This window comes from Alosa sapidissima, chromosome 2 (assembly GCF_018492685.1).
Source record: "Alosa sapidissima isolate fAloSap1 chromosome 2, fAloSap1.pri, whole genome shotgun sequence".
NCBI classification, from domain to species: domain Eukaryota; kingdom Metazoa; phylum Chordata; class Actinopteri; order Clupeiformes; family Clupeidae; genus Alosa; species Alosa sapidissima.
Genome location: NC_055958.1, coordinates 6,477,338 through 6,499,750, shown reverse-complemented (window position 1 = coordinate 6,499,750; position 22,413 = coordinate 6,477,338). Strand labels below are relative to the sequence as shown.

At 44.4% G+C, this 22,413-nt stretch overlaps 1 protein-coding gene across 1 annotated transcript in view; it reads left to right on the top strand.

Moving 5' to 3' along the window:
- Nucleotides 1-2,654: 2,654 nt before the first annotated feature.
- Nucleotides 2,655-22,413, top strand: part of cwc22 (CWC22 spliceosome associated protein homolog) — a 33,186-nt gene continuing 13,427 nt past the window's right edge. The window contains exons 1-14 of the mRNA XM_042081750.1: nucleotides 2,655-2,781; nucleotides 5,009-5,123; nucleotides 7,831-8,045; nucleotides 8,478-8,530; nucleotides 8,667-8,753; nucleotides 8,933-9,211; nucleotides 11,168-11,296; nucleotides 11,699-11,867; nucleotides 11,975-12,028; nucleotides 12,374-12,509; nucleotides 13,348-13,554; nucleotides 14,365-14,427; nucleotides 14,785-14,883; nucleotides 16,345-16,429. Of these exons, the coding sequence (XP_041937684.1) occupies nucleotides 2,719-2,781; nucleotides 5,009-5,123; nucleotides 7,831-8,045; nucleotides 8,478-8,530; nucleotides 8,667-8,753; nucleotides 8,933-9,211; nucleotides 11,168-11,296; nucleotides 11,699-11,867; nucleotides 11,975-12,028; nucleotides 12,374-12,509; nucleotides 13,348-13,554; nucleotides 14,365-14,427; nucleotides 14,785-14,883; nucleotides 16,345-16,429 (1,754 nt within the window). The 5' untranslated portion in view covers nucleotides 2,655-2,718. The remainder of the gene's footprint in view (nucleotides 2,782-5,008; nucleotides 5,124-7,830; nucleotides 8,046-8,477; nucleotides 8,531-8,666; nucleotides 8,754-8,932; nucleotides 9,212-11,167; nucleotides 11,297-11,698; nucleotides 11,868-11,974; nucleotides 12,029-12,373; nucleotides 12,510-13,347; nucleotides 13,555-14,364; nucleotides 14,428-14,784; nucleotides 14,884-16,344; nucleotides 16,430-22,413) is intronic.

Below are 22,413 nucleotides of genomic sequence, written 5' to 3'. Positions count from 1 at the left end.
ACACGCACACATCCTGAATTACATACACCTGGCTTGACATAGTCGCTCCTACTCATCCTGGATTGGCATTAGTGAAACGAGTTGAGCTAGGATGACCAGACCTTGCTTTATCACTTATCTTGGATGTCTTAATTCTGCCTTTGTGAAATACCCCTCTGGCTGCTGACTTGACAACTCTTTGCAATTGTTTACGGTCATGGGAGGTTGTACTCCCATACCACACTGTGATGCAAAAAGAAAGAACGCTCTCAATGGTGCATTGGTAGAAATTCACAAGTGCTCTGGTCCTTAGGCCAAACTTTTTAAGATGCCTCAGAAAATAAAAGCGTGTTTGTGCCTTCTTGAGGGTGCACTTGGAGTTCAATGACCATGTTAGAGTGTCTGAGATGTTTATGCCTAGAAATCTGAAGCTGTCAACAATCAGATGCTCCGTTGATGGTAATAGGCCTTCCTAAAGTCAACAATGATTTCCATGATTTCCCTTCACTCTGAGCCCATCCCTAGTTATAATAATAATAATAATAATAATAATAATAAGCATGTAACACAATAATAGTCAGTCAGTCATTATCAATCACTTTGTTGAAGCCCATCTAAACCAAAGTAAAAACCCATGCGGGCCAGCTGGGTGTTTTACCTGCATGGGTAGTAGTAATACGTATCTGTGAAAAGCTCAGTGTATAATCTTTTTGAAAGTTCCAATATTGTACCATGTTTCATTCATAGATAAATACACTTAATTATTTTCAAGTTATGCGTCTGCCTTTTAATTCTTGTCCCTGCGTAAAAACAATGAAACAATGATTTTGACTATATTTATGGTATAACATTGGCACTTAAATGCCCATACATTGAGCTCAGCATAGATGTTCAAGTGCCTACATTGGACACTGGATTTGAACAGTGATAGTTTACAGGCCTTGGTTTTGAGACCCATTCATATTCAAGGTTTGAACAAAATCTGAGACAGCGCAGTAACGTTGTGGGGGCAGCCGTGGACTACTGGTTAGCGCTTCGGACTTGTAACCGGAGGGTTGCCGGTTTGAACCCCGACCAGTAGGCACAGCTGAAGTGCCCTTGAGCAAGGCACCTAACCCCTCACTGCTCCCCGAGCGCCGCTGTTGTTGCAGGCAGCTCACTGCGCTGGAATTAGTGTGTGCTTCACCTCACTGTGTGCTGAGTGTGTTTCACTAATTCACGGATTGATAAATGCAGAGACCAAATTTCCCCTCACGGGATCAAAAGAGTATACTTTTATACAACAACCTTGTCTGAATAAGACAATGGAGGAGAGCATCAGCAATGAAAATAAAGGGCAGGTCACCACACTATGAAGGGCCTGCCTTGTGGAGCGATATGCCACCAAGCATGCTGTAAGCATTTTATGCTTTGCTTCAGCTTAAAAAAGAAAATAGCAGACAAACACACAAGTGAACACAAACAAAAGTCTTGCCTGCGGGAGAGAGACACTATTTTCAAACAGCCTTGGTCATCACCTGAGAGGCACACAATTCTGGGTTAACAAAAGTCAAAATTACATTTTGGTCATATGCAAAGACAAGCTCTTATCATGACTAAATGTTGTTTTGATGTTATGCACATCCTTCTCCATGTTGTACTATGGATAATGACCAGACAAAATAACGAGGTCAACCATTTTCTAATCGTTTTCTAACTATTTTAAAACACATGTAGATTATTTAAAATCTCCAAATTTCTCATAGGGTAAGGTGATGAAAGGCAACAGAAGTGGATGACATTTATTCTAACACCCCCCACCACCACCACCACCACCCCACCTCGCCCCTTTCAACACCTCGCCTCCCTCCTCTTTTCCATGCTGCTGGTGTGATGGCTATTGGTTCATTTGCATGTGGCTGAGGGCGCGCTTGTTCCACGTGCAGAGTGAGTAAAGACAGAGGCATTGTGGCATGGCCTGGCCTAATTGAGTTAGAGCACAGTGTCTCCTCTGCGTCAGGGTCAACTCAGGACTTACCTCGTCTAGCCCAAGGGACATCGATGATTCTCTCTATCTCTGCTCTTGGCTCCCTCTACTCACTCTCTCTCTCTCTCTCACTCACTCATTCTCACCCTCTCTGTCTCTCTTTCTGTGTGTGTGTGTGTGTGTGTGTGTGTGTACATTAAGCAGATTAAAAAAGCCAGGCTGACTTTTCGCTGATGAGTAGCTATAGTCGTTGTTAAGAACTGAGACTGAAAAAAAGCATGTCTGAAAGTTTCTGTGATCATTTTGAATACTAAATGATGTAGGGCATCCCAAGCTGATTTGGTTCAGTCTCATTGATTATCCTAGTGGCTACTTGTTTGTGAATTTCACTTATTCTCTTACAGGTCTGTGTGTCAAATGGCCAACAATGTCAATGTAAATCAGGTTTGTAGGCCAAGTATACTTGCTACAAGGAATTTAGTCTCTGCATTATCACATCCATTAATTTATTTCTAAGGAATTATGTCATTATCAATTCTGACAAGTGACTGATGCGTTTAAGTGACCTCCAATGTATCATTTGAAATTACTATTATATATTTTTGAGGAGTGAGGACCCATTGTAAAATTGCAAGGTAGCTTTTGTGCTCCGTCAGAGCCCGTCCTTATTAAACATTCTCTGGCTCCGTTATGTTGGACCAACGAAAAAGGCGATTCGATTGTTTGGATCACGCAGCTCTCCGTAGTAGTACTTGCGGAAGAGGAGCAGGAAGATGGCGGCTGAATCGAACGAGTCTGAAATCGAAGTAGGCTTATCACACGCGTCTGAAGATGGGGTAAGACGCTGTTCTGTTGGCTCAATAAAATAGTAAATCTGTACTTAAAGGTGAAGATCATTTTGGAGTATGTCGTGGAGTTTATATTAATGTGAATACTTAGCTGAACTAGCACAGGCCTTAAGGACTATACAAAGAGCTATCTTAGTATCTAGCTTGCTAACATGTCCACTTACGTTAACTTACAAACACATGGGCGCACTGTTGGTAGCATTTTGCTAGACAGCGAAAGTTTGCACGTTTTAGAAATATAGTCCTTGTGGTTATTTGTGTAGTTATGTGTTAAGTAGTGGGTTTCGTGATTAAAGGCAAGTTAATTATCGTGAGAAGATTCTAATGTTAGAGAGAAGTTGGGACAAATAGATCAACTAGTTATTTTAATGCCAGCTAACTTTAGCATAGCCTGTAACGTAATGCTGGATTGAAGTTTATGTGGTGGTTGTGTATTAGCCAGTGTACATTAGTTAACGTTAGCGAGTTAAGACATATTAATCTTTGTTGATTTGCCTTTGTGTTGTCTGGTTTTGATACACGGAATTGCCTTTTTATCCCAACTGAATATATACTAGTATGTGTACGAACGCTAGCTTGCTAAGTCAAATAACTATCGATATGTAAGTTATTTGCTAACTCAATGAAATGAGTTGTGAACTTAACGTACATATTTACATTTTTATTGGCATGCTCATGTTAGATCGACAGTTAACATATGGATTGACTAGATTATCAGGCTATTAATCAGATCATGCATAAGTAAACGTCATAGGACCATTAGTGAAGTACGGTGGCCCTTGTCAGTTTATACCTTGTGAAATACACTTACAATGGTATTACAACCCTCGTTTGTTATGTCTAACCCCATGTCTAAACCAATAAGCTGTCATGGCTGCTCAGTTGAAGCAATGGTAAATTATCATGACGGTGGCATCTTAAGGTGCATGCTGCTTGTTTAAGATATTTTGTTGATTTTGACTTTTCAGTGCAGATGTAACTTAGGCGTTGTATTTTCTTGTCAAAACAGAACATGTAAATGCATTTGTGTGTATTGATGCATTTATATTTAATTTGAAATACATACAGTTGTCTCAACCTTTTCCATTCCAATCCATTGGATTTTGGATTTCACCTCTTTGGGTTAGGCATAGCCTATGTCTGTCCTGGAGAGAACACTCTGTTGTAATAGCAGTATGCTCTTGAATCTTTTCTTTTATTATGAAGTGCTTGGTAATACTTGCTTACCCAGGCACAAGTAGTCTATTATCTGCAGAATGGCAATACCCATTCACAGTCAAGTATGTGTCTGTACAGACTTGCAAGCTTAGCACAGCAGTAGGCATAGACAAGTGCAAGAGAGAAAAAAAACAGTCTCCTAAGGCATTTCATTTCTGCAGAGTACAGCAGGCCAGAGGTGATCTCAGAAATGCCTCCATCTCTTTCCCCCTCCCTTTGCTGTATCCATCTACACCTGGGATGAGTGTGTGTTGCTTTGAGGCTTGCATTACCAACACGAGAGAAAGAGAGGGTCACTCCGTCTCCTGCCAGCTCTGCTGATATGGCAAATTGAATTCGGATTGAAACTGAACATCAAGCAGCTGTGGACTTGGTATACGATGGGAAAGGTGTTTTAAAAAAGCACACGCTTCTCTTCGATTCTGCCTTGTTTTCTTTTGGGTTAAGCAGAGGCGGATGCAAATTTCAGTGTGATATTTTTGCGAATTTAAATAATGCTATTGTTTACTGTTTTGCTGCCCTGAGTTTTGTTTAAATTAAATTTTCCTGACCCGCAGTTTGGATTTCCATAATCACTCTCTGACTCCCCTACAACCTTGCCTCAGCTGGCTCTGGCCCTCCTGCACCCTGTAGTAATAGTATGCAGATGCTTCTCGGTTGTCTACCCGAGGAGCTCCATGGCTGGCAGGGACTTCCTTTATTTATGCCCATTGCTCCCAGCGATGCATGCTCACCAATCTGAACTGTGTTCTCTTTAAAACAGAACACTCTCTTGACCTTATGTTTTTCATCCCCCTCTCTTTCTTTCATCTCTGTCTCTCTCTCTCTCTGACTTTACCTCCATCTCTTTCCCTTTTTCTGCCTGTCTTTGCCTTCTTTATTTCTCCTCCTCCCATTTCTCTCCCTGGACTCACACCTCCTTCACCCTTTGCTTCCATCTCTTCCCCTCCATCTCTCTCTCCATCTCTCTCTCCATCTCTCTCCCCCCATGGTGCAGCACTCCGGCCCAGCAGTAATGGACAGCCCCCGGAGGAGCCGCAGCAGGAGCCTGTCAGAGGATGGAGAGAGTGATGATGGAGCCGAGACCAGGGGGAGGGGGCGGCGGAGGGCAGGTGAGTCGCTTGTACTTTACCCGTCAGAGCAGAGATTTCTCCTGCAAGACGAATGATTCCTCTCCCCACCACCACCACCACCACTGACACTGCTGCCATCCCCACAATCTCCCACTGTGTCTTGGTGCAGCCTGCTTATTGTGTTACTAGCACCGTGTACAGATAGGACATCTAATGAAGCCAGGACAGTACAAGACAAAGCCTTCTGCAGACAAGTTCAAATTCATTGTCTTGCCATAGCTTACTGTAAAAAGTTCTTATTAACCCTACATTTAGGTCATAGTGCATATGTGTACCTGAACTTTACCCTAAGATGGCATAAGAGAGTAACATTTGTCTCCGTGTCATATTGTCTTCATTGTAACAAATTACATTATATTAACTGAACATTTAGACTACACTTTATCACTGTAATAACTTGACCTTGTTATGGTTATTACCATGCTGATATTTCTTTGGGTGGGCTGAATTATTTATAGGTTCTTAAAAGAAAGCTGCATTACAAATCATTTTGATGATCAAAAACTAGAGTAGGATTCACAGGATTAAAAAGTTCACCTTGTTGAAACACAATGATGAGTAGTCGAAGCTGTATCTGTGTTTCCATCAGTGCTGGGGCCTTGATCCTCTACCACCTTGCCATTTTAACTCTCCTCCTCCTCCGGTTGATCTGATCAGCTGGTTCCCGGCCTCTCTGCCTCATTTTGGGCCGTTGCGCCCAGTGGCTCCCTGCCTGGGTGTCCGTAAACAGATAATGCTCCCAATCAGCTGTTTTTCTGAGCTGTAGCAAATACGAGACCGGCGAGAGAAGGCAACCCAAACCTTCTGCTGTCCGGAAATAGTGACCAAGGGCAAAACGTATTTATTTATTTATTTATTTTATTTATTTAAAGTTGCAGAGTGAAATCTGTCCCCTGTGCTAATGCTTGTATCACTATCTCAGCTTCCCAGTCAATGTCTGGTGTCAAAGTCTGAGTGTAACTGTGTATTGAATGATTCTGCAGAATATTGAGTTTGCAGTGGTTTTGTCTGCCTATAGCCCTCACTTACTTTCCCTATTGAACAGCTTTATAGTCTTTTCCTCGTTGTAAAATACCATAGTTGCACTCGAGGGAGGAAAGATATGAGAGGCAATTACCCAGGCCGTCATTTTTATAGAGCTGAACATTGAGCAAGATTTGGGAAATTGCTTGTTTTGAGATGCCCCGTTGTATAAAAAGGAGGCTATGTAATGAATCTCTCCTGGCTGGTCCATCTTTGTCGATGTTAAGTGATGCATAAAATCTCACCCCCTATGTAGCGGCAGGAGTGCCTGCGTCCTCGATTTAGATGGGATGGCAATTTAGAAGCAGGTAGGAGGTAACGGCCCTCAGCATTCTGGGTAACTAATGGCCTCCTCAAAATGGGCTCAGAATTCAATAGAACTCCTTTCATTTCCTGCTGTACTGATATGTTGCCTTATAGCCCCCCCCCCCCCCCCCCCCCACCACGTCTCTGCAAATTGAAGGCTAGACTGACCACCTCGACAAAGTGTCGGTGAATTCAGCCGCAGCTGATATACCCCTGAAGAGCCTTGCTCTCTGGATTCGGAGTTGATTTGCCGTTGCCTGCGAGGAACCCCTTGCTGTGAGTGCGGAGAGCTGTTAGGAATTTATGACTCCAGCCCCAGAATGTCATCTCTGGTGTACATTTGAAACAGCGGCCCATTAATATGCTATTATTCCAGGGCAGCTGTGCTGTTGGAATTGTTGAGAACTCTTGCAGCGCTAAGAAGCAGGTCGTCAAAGATGTTGCTGAAAGGAGTACAGCCTGGCATCCTTTCCATTTTCAAAGAGTGATTTAAAAAAAAATAAAAAACTTTTCGTATTATATGTTTGAATATCAGTGGTTTATTATGGTGTACATATGGCGGGGGTTGCGATAGTGCATAAAATGCTCTAAAAGGCACATGGAATGTAAGCACTGGCTGACTGTTGAAAGCTGTATTTGGCCGTGGAGTGAAGGTTAGGTAAGGTTATATATCACCCATTACAGGTAGAGACTGAATGGAGGTGAATAGTGGTGAGTGAGGGAAGCGGTGAAAAGCCCAGCAGGCTGGTGACTATGACTGGCTGTGACTCACTTGCCCGGGCAGGGAGCTGTGCTGAATGTCGTCCGCTTCATAATTATTTAATGGAGTTTTCATGCTCCCCAGCGCCGATTGAGTGGCTCTGTTATTGAACATTAACTTCCCCCTGCTCCGAAATGTCAGACTGGGTTTGTGGAGACGGCCAGTGCAGTCACCTGCTACCGAGGAGACGCACAGTGACAGAAACGACAGGTGTCCTTGCTGATGGCATGGTTTCTGCACAAAATGCTTTTCCGTGGAGAAAAAGAAATACAAATAAAATGGGCCCCATCTAGTGGGTAACCAATGAACCATTCACAGAGCTGACATTCTTGCCCATATCTTGGACAGATTGATGGTGATCCCCATTTTTCTTTATAAAGTTTGCCTTTGCTATTGTCACCTGTAAATGATCAAGGTGGTCTAGAAAGCTTATCATCTGTGTTAAGTCAGGATATGAGCTCCTTACAAGATTAACATCAGGCTGTTAAGCAACCTTGGAGCTTATACTACAATACCAGTCATTTAATGAAAAACTTTTGAGAGACAAATCACTAATCCACCCAAAAAACAAAATGTTGTCTGTTGTGGATCTTTCAGAGCGGTACCCCAGCCCGGTGAGGAGGCCAGAAGCAGACCAGGAGAGACCTGATAGCAGCCCTGGAGAAGCCTCCCCCAAGGGCGGTGGCCCAGATGACCAGAGAGGCGCCAGCAAGAGTGGGTCCGACAGCGACTCGGATAGTGACGAGAGCAGCGACGACGACAGCGACGGGGCTGCGGTGCCAAAGATCAGGAGCAGCATCGCACACGTCCGGGTGAGCGCCATTGGGGGCTCGGGGGCGAAGCTGACGTGCTTAACGCTGCAGCAGAGGCTGAATTGGCCTGTAGTATTGCAATGGCGAGTGATCCTGTGGCTCAACTGGTAGAGAAAGGTCAGGGGCATTGGTTCAATGTCAAGTTCATGGGTTTGATAACCAGGGAGAAGTAACATGCATGCTTTGATAGAAATGTTTGTCTGTACTGTAAGTAATTTTGGAGAACATCCTTTGCTAAATAATAACTGCAAATGTATGTAGATTTGAATGCCTGCAAAATGATCTTGTTTTGGAATGCAACAGTGGCTCAAAGGCACAGTGTGGAGACAAAGTAGACTCAGTATTGGTGCATTTTTCATGAACTTCATAGTTGGAGTTCAAACTAAAGTGTGTGTGTGTGTGTGTGTGTGTACCCTTGCATGTCTGCTTCAGAGGGGTTCCTATGATGAGAGGAAGAAGCGACAGAGTTCATCTCCAGAGAACAAGTGAGTCACTCTTTCTCTGTCTTGCTTGCTTTCTGTCTCTTTCTCATGCCTTGTTAATGGAACATCTGTGCAAGCGGTTTATTCACCAACTAGTTCACATCAGGAGAAATGTCCTTACATCACGTCTGTCTTCCAGGGATGCCGAATCAAGACGGTCCCGCTCTAGGTCCCGTTCCAGATCTCGATCGAGGTCTCCTCGAGGCCGCTATGAGCGAGCACGCAGGTGAGCCCACTTAGCCAAGGGGTCAAAGTCATGAGATGACCCCAGCTAATTTCAACAGGAGAACTAAATCACCCTGAAATCACCCTCTAACAGATTACATTTGTTATACTGATTATTTTTGGACTAATTATATGTTGCGCTGATGGCGCTGCTCACCACTTGTGTTTTTTCCACCACAGGTCCAGAGATCGAGACCGCTACTGCGATCGAGAGCGTTACGAGCGGAGGTCCAGCAGGGATCGGGAGCGTGAGCGGTGCTCCAGCCGCGACCGAGACCTGGAGTACAGGAGGAGAGGCCGCTCGCCGTCCCCGTCTCAGAATGACAAGCCCAACGAGGAGGAGCCCCCGGTGAAGAAGAAGAAGGAGGAGCTGGACCCCATCCTGACCCGCACAGGCGGAGCCTACATCCCCCCGGCCAAGCTGCGCATGATGCAGGCCCAGATCACTGACAAGAGCAGGTGAGCCCCGTAGGCCAGTTTTACAGATTTTTATGGTTGTTTTTTCTAGATGATTTTCATTTCGACACCTATGTTAACATTCACTTTTAACTGCATGAGACTGGCGACTCATTGTGGAGCCTATTTTCATGCACGAGGGAAGCAGTTTCACAGAAGCGTTATTTTTATATAAAGTGGAGAGTGGAGGCCCCATAACCTTGGTCTTCTACCCTACCCTAAACGAGACTCTTCTACCCCACCCTACCCTAAGCGAGACTCTCCTACCCTAAACGAGACTCTCCTACCCTAAACGAAACTCTCCTACCCCACCCTATCCTAAATTAGACTTTTCTACCCCACCCTACACTAAACTAGACTCGGTTACTCTTTACTTGACAGTGTCGACATGACATGACACTGTCATGAACGTGTCATAAACGTTTATGACATAACGCTTCTGTTATTAAGTGACATTCGGTTTTTGTCATAACAAGTTAAGGTTAGAGTTAGGTTTCATGCGTCATGACAGTGTCATGTGTTCACAAGTGTCATGTCACTCTTATGTCGATACTGTCAAGTAAAGTGTTACCTTAGACTCTTCTACCCCACCCTACCCTAAACTAGGGTCTTCATGTGCATCTTACCATTTTAGATGCTGAAATGCTTGTTTTGGCAGTTACTGTACGAAAATTCAGGAGATGAAGTAACAGTGAGGGGAACTACTACTAAAGCTTTTCTTGCTAGGAAGCTTCTGTTGCAGCCCTGCGTCTGAGACGCATTGCTGTCAACATGACTGGCGTGAATCATTAAATTGAACACTCCACACATTTAATTTGCTCTACGGTCTCACCTCGGTCTAGACCGTTAATTTGATTGATTCCCTTGGAATTTCCCTCAAAACAGTTTTTATATGTGATCAATAGCCGACAGTGAACTGGGCAGTAAAATTGGCAGACGGGGCATGCGTCATCTATTGGAGTTTTTATTGAGTCGTAAGTGGAATAATGAGTCTTGTGAAAATGGACCCAGACGGACGTGAAACGCCAGGAAATGAGCGCCGGCGGATGTTGGGCCTGTCCCTGCAGAGCCCACTGGGACGTGAAGGGCACTCTTAAGCTGCGGGGTTTCTCGTACTCAGAGAGAGATTAACGAAGGTTAGGGGCTCATCATTTAGGAAGAGCCACCTGATTGTCCCTGAGGGCCGAGGAGGGGGGGGGGGGGGGGTGATATCTATAGCTCGAGGTGTGCTCAGTCACCCCCTCCTCCAAGGACCTCTAGCATCTGCTGCCCTGGGGGTGGCAGTCGGGAGATTGGAAGTAGATGGTGATAATTAGACAGAGATTTCTTCGCTTAGATATCATGCGCAGCGAAGGGCAATGAAGAGGATGACAGACATGGCAATCCCCAGAGGAGACCAGAGAGAGGAGAGAGGAGGAGACAGACAGATGGAGAGGGGGAAAGAGACAAAGTGAAAGAATAGAAAAGTATCCTGCTAAGAAGAGCGTATCTGTCAGCAGTTTTGGAGGGGGGGGGGGGGTGGCTATTGACTGACTGAGACCGAAGGACAGAGAGTTGACAGTCTTGCCGTCCTCTAGGAGCTAGTGGTGTAAATCCTGCCTTTAAATGTCCTCCCCTGCCCACCATATATAATAAACCAGTAAAAGGCATCATAGAAAATTTAAGATCGCCGCTGTGTTAACAGCCTGCGCTGTTGGCACCATAAATATGATCAGTCTCGACGGTGAAATAAACCAGAAGTTATGGACAGTATCGCTTCAGAAATTTAAGGGAAATAGGAGAGGGGCGAAGATCGTTTTTTACATCAACAGTGTTTTATATATGTGCTCTTTCTTGCCAAGGTGTTCATTTTTCTCTTCTGCAAGAAGTATCTCAGAGTTCATAAAAAACACGATACTTGAAAGAGTGGACAGGCAGAGAATAGGGTCTGGTCTGATCTCAGTGTCCCTTTCCTTTCAGCCTTGCGTACCAGAGGATGAGCTGGGAGGCCCTGAAGAAGTCCATCAACGGTCTCGTCAACAAAATCAACGTGTCCAACATCGGCAACATCATTCAGGAGCTCTTACAGGAAAACATTGTGAGGGGCAGGTAAGTCATTACCTCTGGATGTCCGTTCCGTCAACAGGTCTAACCCTGGCTTTCTCATTTTCGTGCCTCATGAAGTAATTTTTCTAATGTGATTATCCGTTAGAGCCTGTTTGTATTGTCTGCATTGCATAGAGTTCTGCAGGCTATACTGATCAGCGTAGGACTAGGACTTAGTATGATAATGACGTAAGCAGTAGACATACAGTGCTGGGGACAGAGGTCCTGAGGGGACTCACAATGGTGAAGCCCAAGAGATAACACCATTATACAAATGTTGGTGAGACAGAGGCAAAGAACTCCATTCTCTCTGAATCCCCAAGAGCAAGCCCTAAGGCAACAAATCAGGAAAGAGTATTTCTTGGTACCGGAGTATAAACGCTATTGCTCTCTGATCTTCCCCAGGGGTCTCATGGCTAGATCCATTCTCCAGGCTCAGGGCGCCTCCCCCATCTTCACCCACGTCTACGCTGCTCTTGTATCCATCATTAACTCCAAGTTCCCCCAGATTGGAGAACTCATTCTGAAGAGGCTCATCCTGAACTTCAGGAAAGGCTACCGCAGGAATGATAAGGTCAACTCCTTAAACTACTTCAAGAACTCCTCTTCTAGTTTCCTTCTGATTGTTAATCATTTTAAAAAAGTTCTGTAGGTTTACCTTTTGTTTTTTGCTCATTTCAGATGCAGTGTATGACATCCTCAAAGTTTGTGGCACATCTGATCAATCAGAATGTGGTAAGTCATCTGCATTATTCATGCATCAGAATTCTCTCAACTTTTTTAAACCGTTTGTGAATGTTAGCCGAGAAGTACATCCTCAGACCAAACCTGGACACTTGACAAGTAGTTACCATTTTAAATCTTAACTTAAAAACAGCCTGGAATGTTCAGTACAAGAACAAGAAAGTTCAAAGAAAGCATGTTTGCCTTGAATGTTCGCCCTTTGTTTGCTGATATAGAAAAGCACTTCGGAACTCAGGTTCAGGTGTCCAACTACAACTTCATGGGAGTTATGGGACTTCAGCCCTCGTATTTGTGCGTAGTTTCACACTGCTGCTGCGGTGTGTTGTGTGTCCTCAGGCCCATGAGGTGCTGTGTCTGGAGATGCTGACCCTGCTGCTGGAGCGGCCCACTGACGACAGTGTGGAGGTGGCCATCGGCTTCCTCAAGGAGTGCGGCCTCAAACTCACTGAGGTCTCGCCCCGAGGCATTAACGGTACCAGTCTGTTTGTTTTTGAAAGTAATTGTGGTGAAATAATTACTTAATATTAATCTTAGACTGGCAAACTCAGGAATCAAGTTTATTCTGTTACAAGCAGAGAGGGTACAAAAAATGGTCTATGGTCTATGTAGGCCTAGCCCAGGCCTGGGAGGCCTAGGTTGGCCTGTAGCCAACTTCTCCTCTCTTCCGTTCTACATCTTAGTCTAAGTCCAAGTCTAAAATCTTATCTGACAAACATTGCAGTTTAGTTACTTTTAAATGCTTTAAACAAAGAAGAAAATGGCGCCAAAACAAGCCCACATGATTGGTTCTCCAGTTGGCATCAGACACACCTACTCACACCCACTTCACACCTATCTGAATAGCATGAGGAGAGATATCTTATGTATCAGAAATATCACTTATAGAATGTTCCAAACATTCTCACAATCAAATCATTACAATCCTTGTACTGAGACTATCACAATGATACCGAACATGAATACATTTACATTTCATGACGCATGGATACATTATATCAAGGTAACATCCTTTGTCCTGTGTACCTGAACCACTACATTAGCATTTAATTGGGGGAGGGGAGGCTGTCTTTGTTTTAAACCAAGAAGGGCCATATGGCAATTAAATTATTAATAATTTTAACCGTAAAATTATTGCTATCATTATGCTGTAAGAATATTGTGAAGAGATTAACTTGTTTATTAACTCATGATATTATAATGTCATCTTTACAGCCAGTGTCTCTCCTTGTTTCTGACTTTCAGTTATGAGTGTAGAATGCCCATGTGGAGGTTTGACTGCTTTAATTGACTTTGTTGCATTTTCATTTCAGCTATATTTGAGCGCTTGAGAAACATCCTTCACGAGTCGGAGATTGACAAACGCGTACAGTATATGATTGAGGTAATGTTCGCCATCCGCAAGGACGGCTTCAAGGACCACCCCATCATCCCAGACGGTCTGGACCTAGTGGAGGAGGAGGACCAGTTCACACACATGCTGCCCTTGGAAGACGATTACAACACCGAGGACATCCTGAGTAAGAGTGCACGACAACACACTTGTTTACACTTCACAGTCCATTGCCGTGTACGGCGTAAACATTTAGGCCGCTCGCGGAACCTCCTTGACCCCTGGAGCGCGACGAGAGGTCCAGATGTTATCGGTGCCAGCCTCCTTGCTTGTCTAACCTGGCCGTAATTGCTGGGAGGTAAATTCCCTCTCCTCCGCATGCTAGCTCCCATCATTGCAGACGTTTAGAAGCTAATTATACACAGAGTGTCCCAATGGGTCTCTCTACATCCTCCTCTCCTTCTCTCTTCCCCCCCCCCCCCCCTCCTTCCCTCCCTCCTATTCCCTCTTTCGGGATCTCGTGCTCTGGCAGCCCGTGGTTCATGCGGGAGCAAGTCCCTGCTCGCGGCAAGTAATTGAGGGGTTGGATTTTGCTCCTGACATTTAGCCCCTGTCGGTACTTATTTATGTTTGTTCAATTTGCGGATAAGCATCTTTTTGTGGCTTCTCAGACAAACGGCCCTAATTGAAAATCTATACAAGGCTTCCTTCAGGGTGCAGGAGAAGCCATTACCACATTTAAGTCCTTTTATGAATAATGCCTGATGCACAATGAATTCTTCTTTATGGGTAATTGCCTCTGATTACATCTTGATTGCAGCGACTTAATTGCTGTAGAAATGTGTAATTGCAAACGAATGGCTTCCATTAAAACAACAGCATTCTCATTCTCTCTTCTATTCTCTCTCTCTCTCTCTCTCTCTCTCTCTCTCTCTCTCTCTCTCTCTCTCTCTCTCTCTCTCTCTCTCTCTCTCTCTCTCCTTGTGTTTCATTTCAGATGTCTTCAAGATGGACCCGGACTTCTTGGAGAATGAAGAGAAGTACAAAGCGATTAAGCGAGGTGAGTTGACCGGTCATCCGCCGGGTGTCAAGTTGGCCGTTTACATTACCGCCCATTATAAGAAGCGCCCCAGTGCTACACACCCTAGTTTTCCTAGCGTTTCAAACGGGGGCATTTTAAATTTAATTGTATTCTAATTGCTCAGTCAGCTCCAGCCCAGCATATGGCGCTCGGGTGTTCAAAAGCAACTTTATTATCATTCAATAGGCCTTGAATAGCTTGTTCTCTAAGGCAAGAATAATTGCCACAGTCCTCTGGAAAATGAAGGTAACCCTGGAGTTAAGGGACGTAGCTGAGTGGAAAATGAACGCGATCTGGGGCAGCGGCTCTCTCTGACCCTGTGTGACCCCTCTGCAGAGATTCTGGATGAAGGCAGCAGCGGCTCTGAGGATGATGGAGATGGAAGCGATGATGACGACGACGAAGATGAGGATAAGGAGGCAGAAGCTGGGGAGGGTAAGACATTTTTTTTGCCTCTAGGCCTATATGAAAGTGCTCCTTATAGTTTGAGCTCTAAAGGGGATGTTTTTTTACTCTCTCTCTCAAGAATTTTTATTTATGATTAACTTGTTTTATTGCATTTTGTTACTTTGCTGATGCCAACAGTTACAGTTGGGGGAGATAGAGAGTTCCCTGTGAATAAAGAAAGCAGTATATAATTTGAAGAGAAATTAATAGAAAACGAGGCTCACGATGCTTCCCCTGATCCCCCCCCTCAGACAACCCCGAGGCTTGTCTTTACCTCCAGTCGGGGCAGTTGTCCCTTGAAGCAAGCCGGTTCATTAGTTACTCGTATATGTCTTGAAGTGCTTTTGGAGTGACTTGACTTAAGTTTGTCAGGAAAGGCAGGGGCAGGCAGTCCTTTGTGGGCCACTGTGATTATGTGACTGCTATCTGGGCCCCTTGGGGCGTGGAGCGGCAGGAAATGTGTGGCATACCAGGCCCATTAGGAAATCACAGCAATCCTGGGTTACTTACACACACACACACACACACATACACTCTCATACACACACACACACTGAGCCTGACAAAGTCTGGTGATGCCTGGGCCGGCCGTTACATCAAGTTCAATTTCAGTCACTCGCACACAAGCCATCACAGCATCTTCCTGAGGACACAAGCCTGGCTGGGCCCTTAGTCAGGTGACACTGGCTGCACCCAGTCCTGCTCCTGAGCTTCACTGTGGGACCATCCTGTCTCCACCCACTCTCCGCTAGTGTTTTGCTTTTCTTTCTGAATAGGTGAAAGCAGCCTTCCTGCTTAGTTTCTTGTGGGAAGGCATTATATGAATAGATATTGAGTCTGCATAGTGCATTTTATGAAATGTGGTTGTACCTTTTTTTTTTTTATGTGTCATGGTTGCGTATACTGTGTTATTACTGTGTTATTTTGGCTTCTGTTGTTTTTTGAGAGTCCTGAATTCACATAGATAAGTGGTTGGAACCTGAAGGTAGTCTTTTCTAAGTTAGTCTTGAATTTGACATTTATTTTAAAAACTGTTTTCATATAGAGGTATGTATGTATAATGCTGAACAGCTTGTGATTACAAACCCCTATCTGCCCCTACCCAGTTCTTGTTTTGGGTCCTTCGAGAGCCAATTTGTGTAAGTGCATATAGAACATGCATGTTAAATGCTCATCAGATAAGCAGAAACAACAGTGTTCCAACCCATCTATAGCAGCCATCATGGTACTATTACAGTAATGTAAATAAATAGGAAACATGATTATCCAAAAATAAAGCAGCCATTTTAGGAAAGGCTCCCTCATAGTAGAAGGAAAAATAGCTTCAACACAGGAAAAATGTGTTGACCTCCGGAGGGAGACATATCATATAAAAAAAAAAAAAAAAGATTGTGTAAGAGCACCGTCCACATTCTGTTTATTTATCGACTTTTTGGTTTCCTTTTATAGAGGGGGAGAAAGTGACTATTTTCGACCAGACAGAAGTGAACCTGGTTGCATTTCGCCGCACCATCTATCTCGCCATCCAGTCAAGGTGAGTGCAACTCGTCCGCGTGCCAAGGCTGCCCAGCCAGAGATCTCTCCTGGCTGGCGTGGAAATGTCAGCAGAAAATAGCAAGGCAGGAGCTGCTAAATATGTGACTCTGTGACCAAAAATAGTCTTTTGGATGGCAGAACTCGGAGAGCTTTGAGACTGATTTATATTTATATAATTTTTTTTTTCAAAGAGCACAGATGGAAATGCCATGTCCAGGAGCTCAGAGGCAGGTCCTGTAGGAATCACGGTTTTGATTAGATCCCATTTCAAGTGGCATTTGAGAGACTTTTTTTCAATCCAGAAGCTCAAAATTTGCAGCTCCCTTGCACGTGTAAAATTAATAACCTTCCATAAGTGTGATTTCATTGAAATTTGGCATGTTGGAGCTGTAAACACACCGTGTGTGTGTGTGTGTGTGTGTGTGTGTGTGTGTGATCTGAAAGGTTTGGGGTAGATTGGGCTAAGACAGGGATTCCCAAACTGTGGTACCACCGGTGGTACGCGAGCTGCCACTAGGGGGTACGCGAGATGAAAAGGGCAATGTCGGAAATGTGCTAAAAATTATTAATTAATTACGGTAATAATCAAATTAGTTCATCAATAATAAATAATTTCTAATCGGGTTATAATGATATGGAAACGTGAAATTAAAGGAAATCGTTTGTAAACTATAGCAGGCTATGTTTTTGTTAAAAAAATAAGCTACCCACAATGCATGTTAGTGCATGGCGTGTTAGTTTCGTGGAAGTAGGCTATGAAGGCTACGCAAACCTGGAAAACTGGCTAAAAACAGGGACACTGTCCAAAAGGACTAATTAAAGCGATCGAAGAAGAGAAGCGAGAGAAACAGAGCAGGAGACGGGTAACAATGGGATGGGATGGGGTTCAGAATGATGGAGGTGGAGCGCAGGGGGGTAAAAAAAAAAGGACGAGACAGAAAAGACTGCGGGAAGAAAACGAAAGTAGCCTATGATGAGGCATATAAGGCCTCGGCTTCACTATGATGAGGCATATAGGCCTCGGCTTCACTATGATGAGGCATATACTGTAGGCCTCGGCTTCACTATGATGAGGCATATAGGCCTCGGCTTCACTATGATGAGGCATATAGGCCTCGGCTTCGCTATGATGAGGCATATAGGCCTCGGCTTCACTATGATGAGGCATATAAGGCCTCGGCTTCACTATGATGAGGCATATAAGGCCTCGGCTTCACTATGATGAGGCATATAAGGCCTCGGCTTCACTATGATGAGGCATATAGGCCTCGGCTTCAAGTGGATTGGGAGACCGACTGCCCAAAGCCACAGTGCGTGGTTTGCAGTGAGGTGCTATCTAACCAGTCTTATGATGTTCTCCACACTCTTTTTTTTTTTTTTTTTTTTTTTTTAGCGTGAGAGCTCATAGACAAGTTGCACATTTTGATTTTGCTATTTGTTATCATATAGCGTGGCTAATTAAACAATGATGCCTGGAATGCGTCAATAGAATGTGTTACTTTTCGGATGGTGGTGGTACGCGAGCCGAGTCAGGATGTAGCTGGTGGTCCGCGGGAAAAAAAGTTTGGGAACCGGTGGGCTAAGGGATTGCTCAAATGAGAGCGAGAGAGAGAGAGAGAGAGATGGTATTCTATTTTTAAGTAGGATTCAATATCAAGCGAGTTTGCCCAGCACGAACACAACAGTGCTGCTGTTTTGTGACTCCAGGAGAAGGTCGTAAGAATAAGAGAGGAGGAGGAGGAAAAGAAGGCTGAAATTCCCCAAAGCAGATAAATGCACATACGTCTCCCCTCCAACATACCGGTACTTGCTCCCCTACTCAGGCACTACTCAGGAACCACAGAATGTTATCTTATCTTATAGGCAGGGGGCCTTGAAGGCATGGCAAGCTGGGTTATTTATTTATGTATTGTAGGTATTTATTTAGGTATTTATTTATTTATAGTTTATCTCTAAGTTTGTGATTATCTAACTCCTCCTCGCCCTTTCGGTGCTGCCGAAATGGGTCCACTTTACTGTGTGGGTCTGGTCTTCCCTTTTCGTTGCTGAGCTCAGTGAATAGAAATGTGTCTGCATTCACTCTGACGCTAAACACACACACACACATACACAGTGGCCTCCGTTAACCCACTCCCCCCTGTGTAAACGCAAGGCCTGAGGCCCTGCTAAACAGTCACATGTCAATGATGCAAAAAGCATCTTTCTTTCACCAGAGCAGCGCTGGAGATAAAAGCCTGTGTCCTCCCGCCCGCTCTGGGCTCCTCAGCCTTGTTTCCACCCGCCAGCTCATCCTATAGACGCTCATCCTCTAATCCCGCACCGCCACATCCACAGCCGGATCACATATCTCATGTATGTATTTTTCATCAGGACGGTGTGAATACCAGCAATGTTTTTAATCCTACGAATATATACACCCGCCTTCAAGGGCGGTTTGGCAGGATAACCCTCCAGCGTGGTGCTGTAAAATAGGCCAGAGGCACTCCAGCTATGTGGCAGTGACACAGAATATGCATCCCTGTCTCTCGTCTCCTAATTAAATGCCCTCGGAGGACGGCAGAGTGGGCCTGCATGTCGCATGCTTATAGATTCTCACACGCACTTGCTCTCTTGTCTCTCTCTCTCTCCCTCACACAAACGTACTCATGCAGAGTGTCCTTTCTCTTTTCCCCTCCCATACCTTTGCACATACATATGGTCGGCTGTCTAACATGCCAACATGTGTGTACACACACACACACACACCCTGAAAGGCAGTGGACCAGTTTTCAGTGGACCCCTTTTTTTCCCTCTGACTTTGCCGTGCGGAACAACAGCTGGTGCAGATGCATAGGCTGCAGCAAGGGCGCATCAGCAAGGGGTGGGGGGGCGGGTTGCTGGAAAAACTCCCTTTTAATAAGTGACCCACCAGGAATTGAGGTTAACCCAGTGCTGCTTTCCTTCAGCATGAATCTATCGATTAACGGAGAAACACACCCCATGATTCTCATCAGGACTCTCTGGCGCTTTGGGGACGTCAACAACAGGAAGAAGGAAGGGTTGAGGAGGGGGATGGGGAAAAGAAAAAAATCAGAATATTTTCGGCATCTATGTAATCCCTCAGCCTGTTATTCTAGTGTGCTGATGGGTGACTGCAGTATGTCAGATGCAAAGAGGAAACGCAACAGTAATGGGGAAAGCAGACATCGACCTTGCAGGTCCGTACGGCTCTGCTCTGCTCAGTTGGTAGCTGGTGCTGGTGTTCTCAGCTCCAAGGTCACTGGTTCATTTCCACAGAAGTAGAGTGGTGTTGGTCCCTATGGATAAACCCCCTCTCTTTTGCTCTCTCTCTCCTTCTCACTCTCTCCTTCCCCCCTTCCCTGCCTGCATGCAAATGTTGACAGTCTCAAGGGTGCACTTGAAAGCCCTGACAATCTTTGGCTGGTTTCCATGTTGGAATTACTAAAGGTATATCTCGTAAAGGTTACAATAACTGATTACCTGCATCTTTATTATGTTTTGGCTCATTGGGATACATTTTCAGCCTTTGGATAATAAAGGTTCTGTGCAGCATGTGAAGCAGAGCCTTTTATATTTGGAAAGAAGTTGTGGACAAATCTCTTGTTGTCATGGAGTGTATGCAGCTGAGCAGGATGTATGTTCACTGGTATATTTTGCATTGTCTTGGTCTTTTGGGGGTGGAATTTCTCTTCCTTCTGCTTCTCTGTCCCTGTTTTCCCTCTCTCTGCTTCTGTATCTCTCCACCTCTCTCATTTTCTCTTTCTCTCTCTCTCTCTCGCTACTCGCTCTCTTTCTCTTTCTTTCTCTCTATCCCTCTCTTTCTTTATACCTGACCGTGGGGATTTCAAAGAGATGCGAGTGCCATTGTAACCCTGCTCTGCCAGAGGGTAGGGCTCACAGTTTTTCAGTGCCAAGCCTCACTCCTCTCCATTGGCAAGGTTGGCATTTCCTGAAAATTGGAAAAGTCTTTGGCCCCATTATTGCCTGTGGGAACGCTGCTCTTTGACAGATTACAGTATGGCGGAAAATGCATTTCAAAAGCAGTGTTACTGCTAAAGCGTGCCTCTCCTCAGACCACAGGTTTTATCGACCCCACCCTCTTTCGCTCTTATTCAGCATGCTAAAATGTTCAGTTATGATTACGAAACAATTGCTTGATAAAATTACCGCCGCATGAAATAACGTCCCCCATCAATAACGAGTAAACATTTGGCCAGGCGCATTGGGCAGTTCCTGAATGACTTCACTTTAATAAAAAAGTGCTTTCATTACACAGAGAAAAATGCCCATAGAAGAGGACATGGGGTGGCTGCAGTGACAGCGTGTGAGTTTGTCAGCACTTTTCCTGTCGGCGGCTGTCGGAGGGTTGCGGAAAATGCCCGAATGAGAAATGCCTGAATGAGGCGTAAGGTTTATGACCGCTCGCCTAGTTTTGCAGCGCGCTGGCAAAATGTGACCGCGTCTTCAGCCATCTGTGTCACATGGAAGGTCAGTGATGTCTCGCCAACCGACCGACCGACCGGCCAGCCAGCTTGTGGACACCAGGCAGAGATGCACTGCCTCAGGGCAGCACATTTCTCACCTACCACTCACCTTTTTTCTCCCAACCATTTTCTCTCTTTCCCTCTCTATTTGTCTCTCCCCCACCCCTTCCATCTCTCTCTTCTTTCCTTTTTCTCTGTCTCCCTCTCTATCTACGTCTGATTTTCTCTCTCTCTCTCTTCATTCCCTCTCTTGCTCCCTCTCTTACTCTATTTCTGTCTCTCAGAGAGAGCCTCTCATGGGAATGCAAGCGGGACCAATAAGAAAATGAAATATATAAGTAAAAAATGTCTCCAGCTGCTAGAAGCTGGAAGTGACTCCTCACCTCTCCTCTGCTAGAAATAACAAGTTAAGGAGAAGAGAGTGAAACCGACAGAGATGACCCACATGCGCTGCCTTTGTGTTGCCACTTTTTAAAAACGTTTGTCATTATCCATCAGCTTAGCCTCAAAGATCAACTCTGACTTGATGGTTGAAGACATTTTAGGTGGCGGATGGAGTGGGAATGAGATGCCAGTATGACTCCCCCCTTGATGTGTGGCCTGATGTTATTTATGAGCTGGTGTTATTTATGAGCTATTTATTAGTTAGTAGTAGAAAAGGCAATGGGATGGACTGCATGTATTTTTAAACATTCACTCATTTCTGACTCATTAAAAGTGTATGTTAAATCAACACAATGAAACACTTTTCTACATTTTGAGGGATGCAATGTGGGATAAAATATGGTCATATAAATGACAGATGAACACATCTGTCGTTCCCATGAGGCCCCCAGGCTGGGTTCTGTGTTATTGTGTGGTTTGGGTTGGAACACCCATCAAAAAAAGAAGACAGAAATATCTGAGGCATAAGTTACAGTGATGGCCAAAAGTATTGGCACCCATGCTAAAGTTGACTGAAAAGAGGAATATAAAATCATCTTTTGGAAATTGATCTTAATGCCTTAAGTGAAAAATGAGGAAATATCTAACCTTTTAAGGACACCAATTTTCTTAGTGAATGAATAATGTATCATAAATAAATAAATGTTCTTCCTTAAAATACAGGGGTCATAAAAAGTTAGCTGGTTTGATGATCATTGAGCACAATGCAAATCAAACCAGCTAATAGGCTAACTGAAATAACACCCATGCCAATCTCTAGGTATGGTGAAGGGTATGTGATGATGTGGGGCTATTTTAATTCCAAAGGCCAAGGTAACTTTATCAGGATGCACAGTATTCTGGATCCATGAAATAACTGGCCTTTAAAAATAAAAATCTGCCTGTCTCTAAAAATCTGCCTGTCTCTTTATTTATTATACATTATTCATTCACTAAGAAAATTGGTGTCCTTAAAGGTTAGATATTTCCTAATTTTTCACTTAAGGCATTAAGATCAATTAACCAAAAGATGATTTTATATTCCTCTTTTCAGTCAACTTTAGCATGGGTGCCA